General features: G+C 38.5%; 2 protein-coding genes across 6 annotated transcripts; one reads left to right on the forward strand and one right to left on the reverse strand.

Moving 5' to 3' along the window:
- Positions 1-6: 6 nt before the first annotated feature.
- Positions 7-5,891, forward strand: sypl2b (synaptophysin-like 2b). The gene is made up of 6 exons (XM_004070403.5): positions 7-205; positions 299-376; positions 1,103-1,221; positions 1,296-1,500; positions 3,993-4,184; positions 4,270-5,891. Exons 1-6 carry the CDS (start codon positions 188-190, stop codon positions 4,390-4,392), a joined length of 735 nt encoding a protein of 244 aa, XP_004070451.1. The 5' UTR covers positions 7-187; the 3' UTR covers positions 4,393-5,891.
- A 1,724-nt stretch (positions 5,892-7,615) lies between these two features.
- Positions 7,616-14,105, reverse strand: amigo1 (adhesion molecule with Ig-like domain 1). 5 transcript variants are annotated; one of them, XM_004070675.5, is made up of 3 exons: positions 13,957-14,096; positions 12,914-12,999; positions 7,616-12,782 (listed from the first exon to the last, which is right to left on the reverse strand). In XM_004070675.5, exon 3 carries the CDS (start codon positions 12,675-12,677, stop codon positions 11,148-11,150), a length of 1,530 nt encoding a protein of 509 aa, XP_004070723.1. In that variant the 5' UTR covers positions 12,678-12,782; positions 12,914-12,999; positions 13,957-14,096; the 3' UTR covers positions 7,616-11,147. The 5 variants fall into 5 exon arrangements, with proteins under 5 accessions (XP_004070723.1, XP_078806833.1, XP_078806831.1 ...); XM_078950707.1 differs by lacking the exon at positions 13,957-14,096 and adding an exon at positions 13,609-13,767; XM_078950705.1 differs by lacking the exon at positions 13,957-14,096 and adding an exon at positions 13,295-13,457.
- Positions 14,106-15,787: the final 1,682 nt, after the last annotated feature.

Consider the following 15,787-nt stretch of genomic DNA (forward strand, 5'->3'; position numbering starts at 1 on the left):
ACTTGGTGGTGACGTCACACAGCGACGTCTGGGTCAGCGAATTGCTGCGTGTCTTACTGCGGCGTTGGCAACACTGGTTGGCTGAGGTCGTGTAGAAGTTTTGACAAGATTGAGAAGCTACAAAAAGTTTACACAAGCTTAGCAAGAGTGGACTGTCGCTGCAGACGTTTTTAGTTTGGTGAAAACAATGGAGTCTGTCGCCCAGGTAACCGCTATGCGAAAAAGTCTAACGGTTAAAAGCAAACAAATAGCTAACTTGACGATCAACACTCTTTTTCTGGTTTTCACTTCTTTTTAGAAAGTGATGGCTTCGGGATTAAATCTCGATTTGGGACCCTTAAAGGAGCCTCTGGCGTTTATCCGTGTGCTAGAATGGGTGAGTTTGTTTCTTTTTATCCTCTCTTTTTGTTGCCATATGGTTTGTAGTGTGATGTCTGAATGCGGGCTGCCCATCCCCGTTAGCTGGAATGCCTCACTGAACTGACGGGGCTGTTTGTCTTGTGACCTTCTCCACGTTTTAAAAAGCGAAACATTACAATTTTAAAGCAGCAGAACTGCCTCAAAAACCTGCATTGCTCCTGAACAGCACTAACCTAAAGGGTGAAGCCCATTTTTAAAAGACGTCAACTATGAGCTGATGTGTGTTTTAGGCTCAAGTATTTCATGAGTTGTATTAATTACCTAAACAACCGGTGCTCCATTTTTTTCATTTAGAAAGCACTTAACTGTATATAAAATGTTAGATTGTCTGAATTAAGAACCATTACATCTGCAAACAAAGTAGCCCAGCAGATCAAACATCTTGCAATTCTGGCTTCCTGTTTAAAAAAAAAACCGGATTGCATCAGTAGAAAGGGAAGTCGTGTTTGCATCTGCAAATGTTCAATAAAAAAAATTGGGGTAAAAAATCTGTGGGATGGTTTTACTTTGAATTTGCAGTCTAAAGGCATCTATTTTCCTCCCAGGCCTGTATGTTTTACTTGATCAGGAGCTTTGCAGAGAGAAACTGGTTAAACCAGGGGAATGGGGTTTTAAAGACTGGAAATGTTGCCCCTAGCATCATCATTTGCCAAAGGCGTCTTCTCCTATCTTGCGTCTGCAGCTGTTCTCCATATTTGCCTTTGCTACGACTGGAGGTTACAGTGGCTCCACCAGTTTCAATCTCCAATGCAGTGGACGTGCCTTTCAAGAGATTCAAACGACGTTCAGCTATCCTTTTAGGTGTGTTAAAGCAAACGCGCGAAAAATTGTGTGTTGATAATCAGATTACAGGACCTTCTTCATGTCTCACACAGGCTGATGCATCACTCGTTTGACGTCCCTGACTGTAAAGTCAATCAAACAACCACAACTGTGAACTACTTGACCGGGAACTATTCATCTTCTGCAGAGTTTTATGTCACCGTTGGAGTGTTGGCTTTCCTCTACTGCACAGCCACACTAGTCCTCTATTTGGGCTACCAGCACTTGTACAGAGAATCAAGCCGAGGCCCCACTGTGGTATGTTTGTCTGGATACTTTATTCTCAATATTTGTTGTCTTAATTTACTTAATATTATCAAATCAAAGACTGCTCTCTAGTGTTTATTTTTTATTTATAGCTGGAATTAATAGGACCTTTAAAAAAAAAAAGCTTCTATATTTCCAAAATTTGATTTGCAGACTTTATTAACCTAATGTTTATTGTTTATAGTGTATAAGGTCTTTAAAAGGGATTAAAGGAAACTAAATGGATTTTAAACCTTTCATAAAATAATAATCCATCAACCACAGTAATTTGTTAGCATTTCACCTTCACAGGTATGTCTAAATAGTCCAAAATGTCTTTAGTACCAAAATATTTTAAAATGCAGGAAAAGAATTGCTGCATTAAACATAATAGAAAATAAAGAAATCTTTTCTGAATTGGTTTTCTTTTTAAGGTGAAAAGCATGAAAAACCAAACAAGTTTTTGACTAAAACTTAAGTTGACAGGAAAAAGCACACTTTAGTGGAGTACTGTTTAGACAAGAAAATTAATTTCATCTAAAATTGACCATTTTTGCATTCGTCATGTGGTGTCTAGTGAATTATTCTTTAAGCGCTTTACATTCAATGTTATTTTCCCAGTTTAGCCGGTGCGAGGGGATAGGAAATGCATCTAACATGCTTCTGTTAGTCCTTCAGTTTGAATTGTGTGGTTTGCAAGCAGCTGAGGGCTCATTTTTTAAGAAAAATATTCAATGAAATAAAATATTAAAGCAAAAACATATTGTGATTTACAAAAACAGTTTACATGCTAATATAAAGAGAAGAGCTTGTTTTGATGTTTTGTTGGATGACAATGATTTGCATGCATGTAGATTGCATGCAAATCCACTGCTGTGCTTCCTTGCCTTTTGTCTCTTCTGCTCGGATGCTTAAAAAGGCCAAATATACAGGACGTCCCTGCACCCGAGTACTTCCAATTTGTCCATCTAATTGGCAGTGATCCTGAATTCCACTCTGACATTTTGGGATAAACTTTGTTCAGCAGCACAAGAGCTAAAAGTTATATTAATTATTTTATCAATTTAAAGTTAGAGGGGGAATGAAGATGTCTGAAAACAGATAAACTAGCTGCTGTTTGACCTAGAATTTATATTAAGTTGTTTCTGTACATTATGTTAACATAACAAATTCTGGATTGCATTACACAGAAATATAAAAGAAAAATGTAAGTGTATTTTTTAAATTAACTACACAAATTAAAACTGTGTTGCAGTTTGGTTAACATAGACTTAATGTTAATGCAGTCCAGCAGTTTGATGTTTTAATAAAGCTTTGTTTAAACATTCTATTAACTTCTACCATTTTAAAATATTCAGTTTAAAAACTGTTTTTTTTTCTAAAACCAATTGATGGTAAAGTGACTTATTTGGTCATGTCTCTCTCTTTTTTTCTTTTCAATGACGCACTTTCAACCATCTGTGTGAGAATACCAATCGCTAAGTGTCAGAAATGGCACTGGAACTGAGTCAGGCTTTGTAGTTGTTCTGAAAACAGCCTGTAGGGAGCAGCACTCTACGATGGGGCTTTAGGGCCACAGTGAGAAAAATAATTTCTGCAGGATAATTTTTTCCCTTTTCTCACTTACAGGAAAAAAACACGTTTGAGTGAAGAGGACCGAAACTTTATTTTCCTTTTTATTCAAATACCCAGAAGTCCATTTGTCACTTTACGTTATGAACCTGTCATGTGCAGATCACCAATGGAGGGGGGTTTCACTGTTTACCTTCCGCGTCCCGTCTCAGCATAAAACAACAAAGCTGAATGAAAATAGTCTGTTAGATTAGCATTAGAACGTTGAAAATGCCAAAAAGTGCTCCTCCTCAGATGGAAGTGTCACACAGAGTTAGAGATCTTGTCTTCGATGGAGGAAGAAAAAATTAAAGCGGACAGCTGCAGGTATACAGATGTCTTCATCAACGGGCTGCAGAGATCCTGCAAGCCAAACATCAATAAATAAAACTTTAATAACTCGTAAATAAAGACTCTGCTTTACTTCTCTCGAGCAACATTTCGACTTTTTTCTCGAAACTCTATCTCGACTTTAATCTCGACATTTCAACTTTTTGTTTTCCTGTAAGTGAGGTGGGGGGGGATTATCCTCCAGAATTTTTTTGTTCTCACCGTGCCCTTAAAACTCCATCGTAGCAATCTCCATTAAGTCTCTTAGCAGTTTCATAAATTAGTTGACATGAAGTCAAATCTTTTTATTTAGAATTGACATTTTAAGTCTGAGTTAAGTTTTTGAGAAAAAGTCACTGCTTTTAACTTATCTGGTGCATCTTAAAACTCAAGTCCAAGCCACATATCCTGTAATCTTCAACTCTGACTAATGGCTTCATATGTTTTTAACAAGAATGCCAATGGGGTCGTTTTCTTGCTGCAGTACTCATTTGTCTCTGTTGTGTAATTTCCCTGTAATCCCACAGTCGGGTTCCTAAAATTTGATCTTTTTTTGCTTTAAGGACCTGTTGGTGACGGCAGCGTTCACCTTCTTGTGGCTGACATCGTCCTCTGCTTGGGCAAAAGGTCTGACTGACGTGAAAAGGGCGACCAGTCCGACGTTCATTATCACTTTACTTGAAGTGTGTCTAAGCCCTGGCAACAGCTGCACCGCAGGAGCCTTTCCCCTCATGGGCCGCCTAAATTCCTCAGTGGTAAACTTAACGCAAAGTTTGAGCGGTTAAATACAATGTCACAACCTCAGTCGCCTAACTTGTAAATACTTTTTTTTTTTTGCAGGTGTTTGGGTTCCTTAACCTCATCCTGTGGGGGGGCAACTGCTGGTTCATCTACAAGGAAACACCATTTCACAAATCTACCAACCAGCCTCCAATAGTGGAGGAGGGCGTTGTGCCTTCATAACTGTGTAGGTTTTTCTTTTCAGAGTAGGACGATCCTTTCAGTCGTTTAAAAGGTAATGTTGTTTTTGTGCAACAGGGTTGAAAAGCTGTAGAAGGTACTACAAATATTTCTAAAACTGATTGCATTTTTTTCCTTTGTTGACTTAATCAAATTTTTTACTGATTTCATGGATACTATGAGTTGTTGGCACAGATCTGATCATTTTCTGGTGCGTTTCCAGAAGAAATAAATACCTGAATTTTGAAGGTTTCAATTTATCTTCACGCATCGTCAGTATAATTTATGTTTTATTTGAATTTATTAAAAATAACAGCTTCCTTACGATGTTACATCTTGGTTAAAAATGACCATAGTGTTCAAAATGAGCTTAAACTGGGAAGCACATATATAAGTCGTTGGATTTTCATTTTTTGAATATTTTTTCCTTAATTTTATTATAAATGTGAATGTTTTTTTTGTTTCATACTGACTCTATGCTACGTACAATCGCCTTAGAACTCAGGGCTATTAGTTATACAAAGTAAACATGTTCATTTATTTAAAAAAATCACAAACATGACCTGTTCAGATGATTTTGGAGGATACATTTCAACCGTATCCCACAATTTCATCATTTTTGTTCTCAAGGTTGAAAACAACAGTACCTGTTATCATCTCTTTTGTTGCAGTGATGTAACTAGTTTAGACTGAAAAGTTACGTCATATCTTAATAGTTATTCTGTTTATTCAAAATGTGATGTGTCTTAGTGAAGTTTTACCTTTGAGGCAGTTTCACTTAAAGTTAGCAAATGTTTCGTTTTGCATTCAGGGTTTATTCTCCATGTTTTCTTTTTTTTCCACCTATGACTTCCATCTTTAAAAGGAAACATCCCATAATCGTAGCAGTTCTTTATGCTTTTGCAATTAATGCTGTTTAACCTTAAATAGTTGTTCTTGACTTATTAAAGGTTTTGTATGTTAACCTTCACAGCAATACTGACCTTTCTCTTACTTTATCAAACTATCTTTAGATGAAAAGTGTCATAATTCTAAATACTAGTTACATTTTTAAAACACAAGTAAATTCTTTGTGTTTTCCTGATGATTAGCCATTAGGGTTGTTAAAGACTTATAAGTAATATTTTTGTTTGAAAATAGCTGCATGTGCATAATTTCCTAATTGAACATTGCTTAATTAATTTCACATGAAATAAAAGAAGGAAAAACAGTAATTCGATCAGCACTTGTACATCGCTGTACACGTAGAACAGTCTTTGAGTTGCTCCTAAACAGCAGTTTTTCCATCTTCTGTTGTAGAAGAAGATTAATAGAAACTGAAACTCTTTTCATAACTTTTCTATTTTTGCTGTTATACAAGACTTTTTATTTGATGTTGCTTTGCATGATGTACTGTATTCTTATGGCTTCTGTATTGATGCAGAGTGAAGTTCATGTTGCATCTAAATCCATGTGTGGACATTCAGTGTTGTTTGGTGATGATAAAAGTTTAACATTTCTAATGTTGTGAGCTTATTCAATGGTAACCTCATGTGAAAGGGAAAGGTGACTTTTCAAACTGTGGGCAAATACGGTAGTTCAAATGGACAGAAATGATCTTCTTCTTTTCAACTTCTACAAACGATTCAAAACTCTTCACAGATGTTCTTTTAAGCAAATACAATTTTTTTTTCTTTTTTTCACTGCCTGAAAATTCTCAACACTGACTTTTGATGTGTTTCTGTTAAAAATACTCCAATGAATATAGAACCAGCCTCATTTCATCCATCCTCTAATATCCTAAATAATGTATTTTTTTCTGCATCCACCCTTATCATAAAAAGTTCAAAATAAATATTGCCTTAAAGTGTCAGTTCTGGAACTTGGATGTATTCTGAATTACGAGGTCTAAGCTGAGCATCTGTACTCAGCAGGGGGCGTGCTTTAAAACTTCCCTCTAAAAGACGGTTGTCAAAATGAAAGGAATAGATTTTAGTACGTTCTTTATGATTTATCATGGATACAATCCTGGATTTGACCATGTTAACTTGATGTCCAATATCATTTTTTTATTCAATACAAGAAATAAAATCTCTTTATTGCTCAACTTTGAAGGTAAAACAGAGCAGTGTTGATGCAGAAGGCAACTGGTTTCACTTGGAAAGTTTGTGTGTTCTTGCACAAAGCCTGAAAGTGGAGATCTTAACACCTGAATATTGATTGAAAGCCTCTCTGTTCCTGTTTGATCCTTTTCAATTTTTTAGACACCAGATGAAGACTGGTGTCTAAAATTGTTTCAGTCACAAAATCACTGAGCTGTAAGTACAGATATCCAAAAGCATAGACCAGAAGAGTGTTTTGCACTTTAAAGAATTAGTCTTCCTTGTAGTTTCAATTCAATTCAATTCAATTTTATTTGTATAGCCAAAAATCACAACAGTCGTCTCGATGGGCTTCGAAGTAAAACATGAACTTAAAAGGATCACTAATACTAAGAGTTCAATAGGAAAATACTAAAATGAACTAACAAACTGACTAAGCTATACTGGCATCCCTGCCCTTAGACCCCCCTTCGCGGTAAGGAAAAACTCCCAAAAAAACCGGATTCCGGAAAAAACGAAGAAACCTCAGGGGTGCCCACATGAAGGAGGGATCCTCCCCCAGGACGGACAGGCGATTTACCAGAACTCTTAGAGAAGAATTAACTTATCTAAATCTACAACTACAGATATAAAAGTCCAGCAGACGAGTTTGCATCTGGATACGTGTGTTATGTGATTTCGATTTCTACACATAACTGGGATGACTGAAAGAGGTTCAAATACAAAATTAACACTTTTTTTTTTTTTTAAAGTTCATGTGGTAATAAAATATATTCATGGCTTAGGTCATGTTTTCTGTTTTATTGTTGCTGGAATGGAGTTTAAAATGCCTGCTATCCTCTAATGCACTACACGATCTAACCACAAGATGGTAGGAGTTCATCACTGGTGCATCTTAAAAAAATCAGATTGATAAATATTCAAGACACTTTTGAGATCTAATACATTATTTAAAAAAACACTGCAACAAAATATAGCTGAGTTACATGGACATATCTCTTCCATGTGTTCAGAAATTCTTTTTTACAGTTTAAAATTTGAATTTTATGCAAAGTATATTTTCATTTAGTTGTTTTGAAGTTTCATTTTGTGTAAACATGATAAAAGGTGGTTTGTGGAGAAAAAAAACGACAGTACAATGTAACTGTAAAGTGTGTATCAATATCCTTTATTATGTCAAATGACAGTCATTTTTTTCAAGAATGCCAACTGTTTTTTCTACAGTATCCTGCGGTCAGAGAAGTTTTTAAGCGTACCGTGCAAAGCCATTCCCTTTTAGCTACAGGAACTTTTAGTTTTGATGTCAGTAAACATCCGTCTGATCTTTGAAGCTGTGGTCAATAAAGGTAGTGCTTCCAGAGCTGTGTAAAGCCAAACCCCCCTTGTGCTATGGACATTTGTGGTCACACTCTGTAAAGCAGCTAGCTTTTAGTATCCCCACCTCATGGCAGTTGTCTTGATTGCTACTTCACAGCTGTATGGTTGGAGGTGGAGCTCCAGGTTGTATTACACTGAAACTGAAGTAGTCCTGAGAAAACAATTACCCAGCATCCATTACATAAGTGAGACCGCATCGTGTTTGAAAGATTGTTTGGAGCATCTCTGGTTTCCGTCTGTGTGTTTCACCACATCATCTGACTTCAGGATGATCGGCTAAAGCACTGTCATATCTTAAGTTATGTCTTTACAAGCAAACTCAAACACTGACTGGTATATAACTGTAGCTACAGACAAAACTCCTCCAATAAGGATGTTACTCTCAGTTATTTAACAAATGGTACTGCAGCCACTTAATTTCTGAGACAATGTTCAAACAGATTTTCTTTTAAACTGATTCAGTCAAATGTAAAATAAACTCTCTTTGACAAAAATCCTGCGTAAGAGTAAACATTTATAATAAGACTCGAATGATGCAACAGCTAACGGCAGCACAGAGGTGGACAAAATGTAAAATGAACAATGGAATACACAAGAATACAGTCAGTTCACTGGCAGAACATAGTACACAACTAATTAATACTCAGCACAGATAAAGTCTTAATACATTAATATATATATTGAATATATAGATGTACAGGAAGGCAGATTTGCTTTGGAGAGAAAAGTCACTGTTCTCCTATGTTAGGACCATTTTAACAGCTCTTCTGTATACAGAACTGCAACATGTTAAAGGACAACACAAGAGTGGACCAACAATCAATAATCATTAGATTCAGTTTGTGTTCTGGTAAATAAAACACGTTCTTATTTATGATTTACTATGCAACTTACATTGACAGTCTTTCTGGGACGTCCGTGCCTTGAGATGCAGTGCAGCCACCGTGCATTTATTGCAGTTTTGAATAAAATAAAAAAATAAAAGTTCTTATTATTGACAGATGCTTGGGCTGTCGGCTTGAGTTCAATGTGTGTATTTTTTGAGTGTCTGTCTCCTCCATCAGGTATTTTAATTGCTTGAGTGGAATAATTAACACCACCTATCTGACAAGAGCGACTTCCCTTTCTCACCCACACAGTGGTGCACGCAGCAACTGTGAAAATTCCACCAACGATGTGTAAATGTGCTGCATTTAGACACCTGGAAATAGTTTTTGTTTGGAAATATGTTCATTAAGTAATTCTGTCGTTCTCTATACTAGGAACTTTTTAAATAAAAAAACATGCAAAGGCATTAATGACTTCTTAAACATACAGTACCTTACAACTACATGACTCAGGTGGACTGTAAATGCTCTGCGAAAACTCCGAGCTTTGACCTTGTAAACAAATTGCAGGCTGCTTAAAGGGCAACGCATTTGCTGCCTGGTTGGATAACTGCTTTTGAACATGAGAAAGGGCAGCTCCCTAATGACAGATGGACACCGAGACACCAAACACATCTGGGATGAATCGAGGCTGTCAGAACACATGGAGGAGAGAATGCCTTTGTGTCGCTGTGAGTCATGATAACACATCGATCCTCTCTGGCTCACAGACATGAAAACATGAGGGAGGCTACTTCCCATCAAAAGATGCAATTACCATTTACAGCAGGCAAGCCTTGTTACATTTTGACACGAGCATCACATAGTTTAATTTAATCGTGCTTTCATCTTTACAGAAAGATAGAATTTTCAGTTTTAATAGCGTTCATAAAAGAAGCGCGGCATACTAGTTATCTTGCATGATAAAGGTAATCCAACCACAGATTATGTCATAAAATATCTGGATATGTCCTTTTAGCAACTTAAAAATGTAAAGGTACCTCATTCTTGTGAGAACTTTCCAGTAATTTTATGATTAATTGCTTTAAACTCTTGATAAATAGTTTAAAAAAACAACCAAGATGTCAGTGTTGTTCAGACTCACAGCTTTCCCGTGGATTTACTGCACATCACACTCTTAGGAAGTGACGGGAAAAAACAGCTACATTAATGTGAAAGTCTTTATTCAGCACGATCAGACACATAAACTTAAAGTTTTTTGATGATCTCTGTAGAGACTGATTTGCCCTAAATAGTAGTAAGTAAACAAACAAAAGCACCAAAGGATGTTGTGTAAGGTGTGTATATTCCACACAGACGAAATGAAATAATCAAAGCTTCTGGTCTTTTGTCATTGTTAACAACCTGGTGTTCTGGCAGACAGGAACTGATGGTCTAACTTGGCCAAGGGACAAGCTTAACAGAGACTGACACCTCATGGAACAACATCCAGATACCTATCTGTCCTTGTACGGTCGACGGGATCAGTCTGTGTACAGATTTAGGACAATATGTTGATAATTAGTCAAACTAAAATACTTCTCTGCTACTAATGTAGATGCACTTTGAGATCTTCTGAGTTTGAGGCTTCTAAAGCCTCTTTTGAGATTTAATGTAAATGTAAACTAACTAAAAAGAAACTATTGATACACACATTTAACATATCCTTTCAGAGCTATAAGAGTTTTGTACCACGAATGTGCAGAATGTGATAGATTCCTCTTTATGGTCATACAATAACTGCTCAAAAGGGCTTTAAAAGCTAAGATTGAGATGATCTAATTGACTGTATCAACTAAATACAAGATATAAAAAATGACCAATACAATTTTCTTTTATTTACTTATGATTTCTAATAATGTGATTTTATGGTGTAATGCTTCATTAGCTCGTGAATATAAATGATAAAACATCTGTCTTTGACTTTTTTTTGTTACAGGAAGGGAACTGTCTATGATTTACTGGGATATTAAGGACATTTACTCACATATTTCCAAATAAAGAAAATTTTGATCAAGAAAAATCTTTTATTTTTTATATATATCCCAAAAGAGCAAAATATTAAGTTCTTATAATCTAATTTTAGTCCATGCATGTTTAATTCTCCAAAGTTTTAAAGTTAATGCATCCCTTCCTGAGTGCTAATGCAAGTACATTTTAAATTTTCTTATAAGATTTTTTTTTTCAAAGTCTGCTTGCGCTGCTATTCCTTCACAGTATGAAAAGTAAGTGCTACAAATTAAAATGCTGGAAAAGTCTTGCTCATTGTCCTTCATTTTTCTAATTCCATCAGAAATATCTTCTCTTTCCTATCAACAGCAATACATACCCTCACGTTTTCCTTCCACAATCTTGCAGTCTCCATTCACACCAACTCACTCCTGGTTCAATCTTGTACCACAAACATCCGGTCTTGTGGAATCCATTTTCCGCCTTAAACCACCATGGGAGTGTCTGAGAAAACAGAGCTAATGGACTCTGCCACTGATTTCTTTCTTTTTCCCTTCATGAGAGAAGCAGCCTCTGCATCAAGATTATCATCTTCATCCCCATTTGGGTTTAGCTTGCCATTCTGTCCCTGCAAGTCCTTCGAGTCTATAAAAGCAACGTGTTTGTTCAGCTCGGCTTTGAGTGATGGGTCCTCGTGGGTTGGAGTGACGCTGAGCATCGAAGAGTGGATGCTGTCCTCTCCACGAGTCTTGCCCTTGTTGGGGCAACAGAAACAGCGACATGGTGTCAGGTAGAGGTACATTAGCACCAGCACCACACTTGCAAGACAGCCTATTAGGGTTGTGTATGCTGTATTTAAAGTCTCCCCAACACTTTGGCTGGTGAAGTTGTGAACCTTCAGCACCACATAGATAGTTTCATTGAGGACCTCACTCATAGCGAAGCATGTGTAGGTCCCAGAGTCTTCCACCTTCAATGGACCTATCTGCAACGCACCGTCTAGCAGAACTTTTGCCGTCTGGTTGCTTCCAGGTGTCACCAATACATTATCAGGCATTGTCCAGGTTTTCACCATGCTCCTGTGTTTGGTGTCACAGCCAAGGGTCTGTATTTGCCCCAGGAAAGCTTCTACATCCTCCTCCTTGAATGTGCTGCAATTCATACTTTCACCACTGAGATCAAAAATGCCCACCTGAGTTTTCTGAGGACCAGGCAGAACACACGTGTAGTCATCCTTAAAGTCTACAGCAGAGTTGAGCTTTCGAAGGTGCCAGTGGGTAAGAAGAGTGTAGAGATCACAGTGACACAGCAGAGGGTTACTGTGGAAGTAGAGTCCATTTTTAATCCAAGCAGGCAGTTTCTGGAAATCGTCAATAGGCAACAACTTGATTTTGTTAGAGGACACATCCAGAAGGCTAAGTTTCTCCAAGTGGAACTTGTCTTTGATCAGCTCCACAGGAAAACGAGAGATTTGGTTCTGGCTAAGGTACAATTTTTGAAGGTGGGTCATGGTTGAAAAGGCTAAACGATCAATCTGTGAAATGTGGTTATTATACAGCAAAAGGACCTCCAGGTTCACCAGAGGCTCAAAGACATACTCATCCAACAGCTGCAATTTGTTGGACGACAAGTCCAAGTAGCGCAGGTGTTTCACATATACAAACGCCTCTGAAGAAAGGAAATGAAGCCCATTGTGGCTGAGCAGGAGGTTGTGAAGATTTGGAAGTTTTTCCGTAGTCCAGTCGGATCGGAGTCGCACGATCTCATTGTAGCTGAGATCCAGCACAACAGTGTAGTTTGGTAGGCTGGTGGGGATGGTGCTTAAATTCATCTTTGAGCAGCTCACAATGTTTGAGGCGCAGATACAGGTTTTATGGCAGTTTAGAGCAGATCCTGCTGCCCCTGGAAACCAGAGGAGAGCCATGCAGACAGAGAGGACTGAGGCCCATCTCCTACTCCACAGAGATAACACTTCCAACTGCCTGTCACCTGTTCTTGACGAATGTGGCAACATGTTGGTGGTTTTTCTGAAGCGCCAAGAGCTTTATTATGATCCCATTTTCAGAGCATAACATAGATGAACGGAAGAAGAATTCCCAGAAACGTGGCTTTTGAAGAGCTGAAAAAAACAGAAAGAGGCTTTTAGAAACATTTCGATTATTATTATTATGAGACTCATTATTAAAAAATTCTACCACACTGTATGGTCACATAAGTTTGCAAAATTCATAGTGGGTCGAAACAACTTGCCTCAGACGATCAATCTGGTTGGTTCGTAGGAATATAAATCGATTAATCGATTAAGTCCATTAATGTTACACCCCTACTGAATAACCCTGCAAGTAAAAAATAACTGATGGTTACTGATGAGATATTGTTTAACGCGTCACAACTGACAAAGAATTACATCAGCTAGTCTTTTCTATAAAAATGTTAAGAAAAAAATATATAAAAAGAGGTAATTTCAATAATAAAGATATAAGTAGTCTTAAACTTTTCAAAATCAAACTATTTGAAAAAACAAATCAAGCCCCTTAGTTGGTTTCCTCATATCTTTAGGTCCAAACTTTCCCTTTTCGTTCAGTTGTTCTTTTCTTTCAAATAAACACACTGGCGCAAAGCAGTACTCACGCTAACCCATGAGTAATCCCACTCCTGGAAGACATGCCATTGATTTTCCTCCTCTCTGCTTATTTCCCTGTCTGTCTGTCCCTCGCCACCTCCTTATCTCCCTGACGCACAGAGAGAAACGCAGCTGCACCGTCCGACGCCACTGATGGCTGCAGGGGCAAAAGCGTGCAAATGTTCACATCGTGTCGTGTTCTGTGATGTTCTTGCCCATTTGTGGAAGAGGGGTGTTCGCGTTGCACTGCAGCATTCTGCTTGAAAGCAAACGATCACAGCATGGAAAGAGGAGCTGGAGAGATGGAGAGGAGGACACTTGCCTTCCGAAGAGATGCGCCGGCTTCATCATTATTAGCAGTTTGTTTACAGCGCGGTTTCGGGAGAAAAACCCTCGTCTGACTCTGACTGAGCTTCCGTGTCTGCTGCTCAGAGACAACAACCAAGGCAGGGAAAAGACAGACCCCCGCCCCTGCGTAAATACTCCCTGCCGTCCACGACCACAATTAAGCGCAAAAAAAGGAAGAAAAATCTAAAATTGTGTAAAGGGCAGAGATTACGCGCTCATTCTTACATTCAATACATGAACCTGTTTCTGAATGAGCTTTCAAAAGACTCCACATGGACACATTTCGCACGAATACGAGCTTACGCATGTCTGGTCCACTTACCGGGTCTCATCAGCGGCTGTGGGAACCATGAGAAAAGAGCAGCCTGGTGGTCCACCCCGCTGCAATACCGCCGCTGCAGTGGCTGAGCTCGACGGTGCGCTCAGACCCAGAAGGCGCTGTTTACCAAAGTGACCTCTCCTCAGACGCGCAGAAAACCCAGGAGAGGAAATGGAAAAGTCCAAGTCGAAGCAGCCAATAAGATCAAATGGAGAGAAGCAGCATTCGTAGTGGAAGAGATTAATTTAATTCCCAGGATGTCAAACACATTTACTGCTTGTGCGATACAAACATTTGTCCAACAAACGGCTTTCAACTCAACAAATAATAACAATTTTCACACGGCTATTGTGTACATTCATGCTTCAAGCAAGAGGAAAAACAAACACACCCTTTTTGAACCTGAGCTCTCTGTTCAGCCCCATCATTTATGAATGGAAAGGTCTCTTCCTTAGGGCTTTTTCTGTTTTACAAGTGATTTGAACAAAAATAAACATTAAATATGGTCTCTGCCTCAAACCTCTGCTTCACATCTCATCTTACATTAATATCAGAGTGTAATAGAAAGGTATTCTTGCATTTGTCTCAACTGGGCATACTTTTCAGGCACAACACTGAAACTGCTGTCTGGTAAACAAAGCCAGATTTCACATGTGACCATACATTACACAAAGCTGTCTCATTTTCCAGTCCTCATTCCAGTCAATCATCACTTACCATCTGACAGCACAGTGTGTTAACAGTAACTACGTGTTCTGAGTAGTGCTACTATTTTTATTTTGTTGCCATATATGTAGGCGCTCGGACATCAGAGCAGACTACTATGAGTAATTATTTTTATTTCAAAAGTAATCATCTCTATCAAAAATGGTTTTGCTGTTTTTACTGTAAGTGGGTTGGTGATAAAATGCAGATTGGATGGGCTTTAGTGAGCAAAAAAACCCAATCCTTCATTACAAAACAATGTTCTGTAGCTTTCAGAGCTTGTATAGTGGGGGTGTTGGGTCCACTTCCGAAAACATTGTTCACTTTCATTTCACAGGTGTGGAAGCTCACCTGAACTCCGGTTTGGCCAAACAAATTAACTCTGCCTTACTTGAGGTGAAGGTGTCAGTTCACATGCAAAAGAATCCTGATGTGGTTAACTGCAGTGTGGATGCAGATGGTTTATCCAGAGGACTAAATGGTTCAAGTAAACCAAAGAGAGAAAATGAAACAACACTTTGCATTTCAAGTAGAAAAAAAAAAATCACAAGAAACGCAAATGAAGAAGCAAATAAAGAAGCTTAAGGAAAATATTACACCTGTAAAGGTAGTGAAGTTGTCATGGTGCCTCTGTCAGCCCCCCCTGCTCTGCTCCTGACTCCACCAGCTGTAACTACTCAGCTCATCAAGACTCTGCTTAAGGAGACCCAGCTCCAGCATTCTTCGCCAGTTCATTGCCCCTCATGGTGCTTAGTCTAACCATATACTCTTGTCTGGCTCCCATGTTTTGGTCTCTCGTTAACTTTGTTTTTTCTGTCTCAGGACTTCATGCCACGAGAGTCACCTGAGTCAGACGCTTCCACGAGCAGCTGCTACATTCCTGAATCTCCTGAGAGAATCATTCCTCGCCAAGATCTCCAGCCACACCACAAATACTAACTTCGCCAGAACCTCCAGGCACGCCAAAACTCCCAACCTGCCTTACTCCTTACCTGTGTCCTCCTTCCGGGTTTCATCAACTGGGTCTTCCCCGTCCACTGATCATGACGGAAGTGATAGGTTCTCATTAAAGACCTACTCTGATCGTGTTTTTGGGGTCTTTAACATTTCTCTCATGATGGAGGATATA

Source organism: Oryzias latipes, chromosome 7 (genome assembly GCF_053564925.1).
Source record: "Oryzias latipes strain Hd-rR chromosome 7, Olatipes_Hd-rR_3.1".
NCBI classification, from domain to species: Eukaryota; Metazoa; Chordata; class Actinopteri; order Beloniformes; family Adrianichthyidae; genus Oryzias; species Oryzias latipes.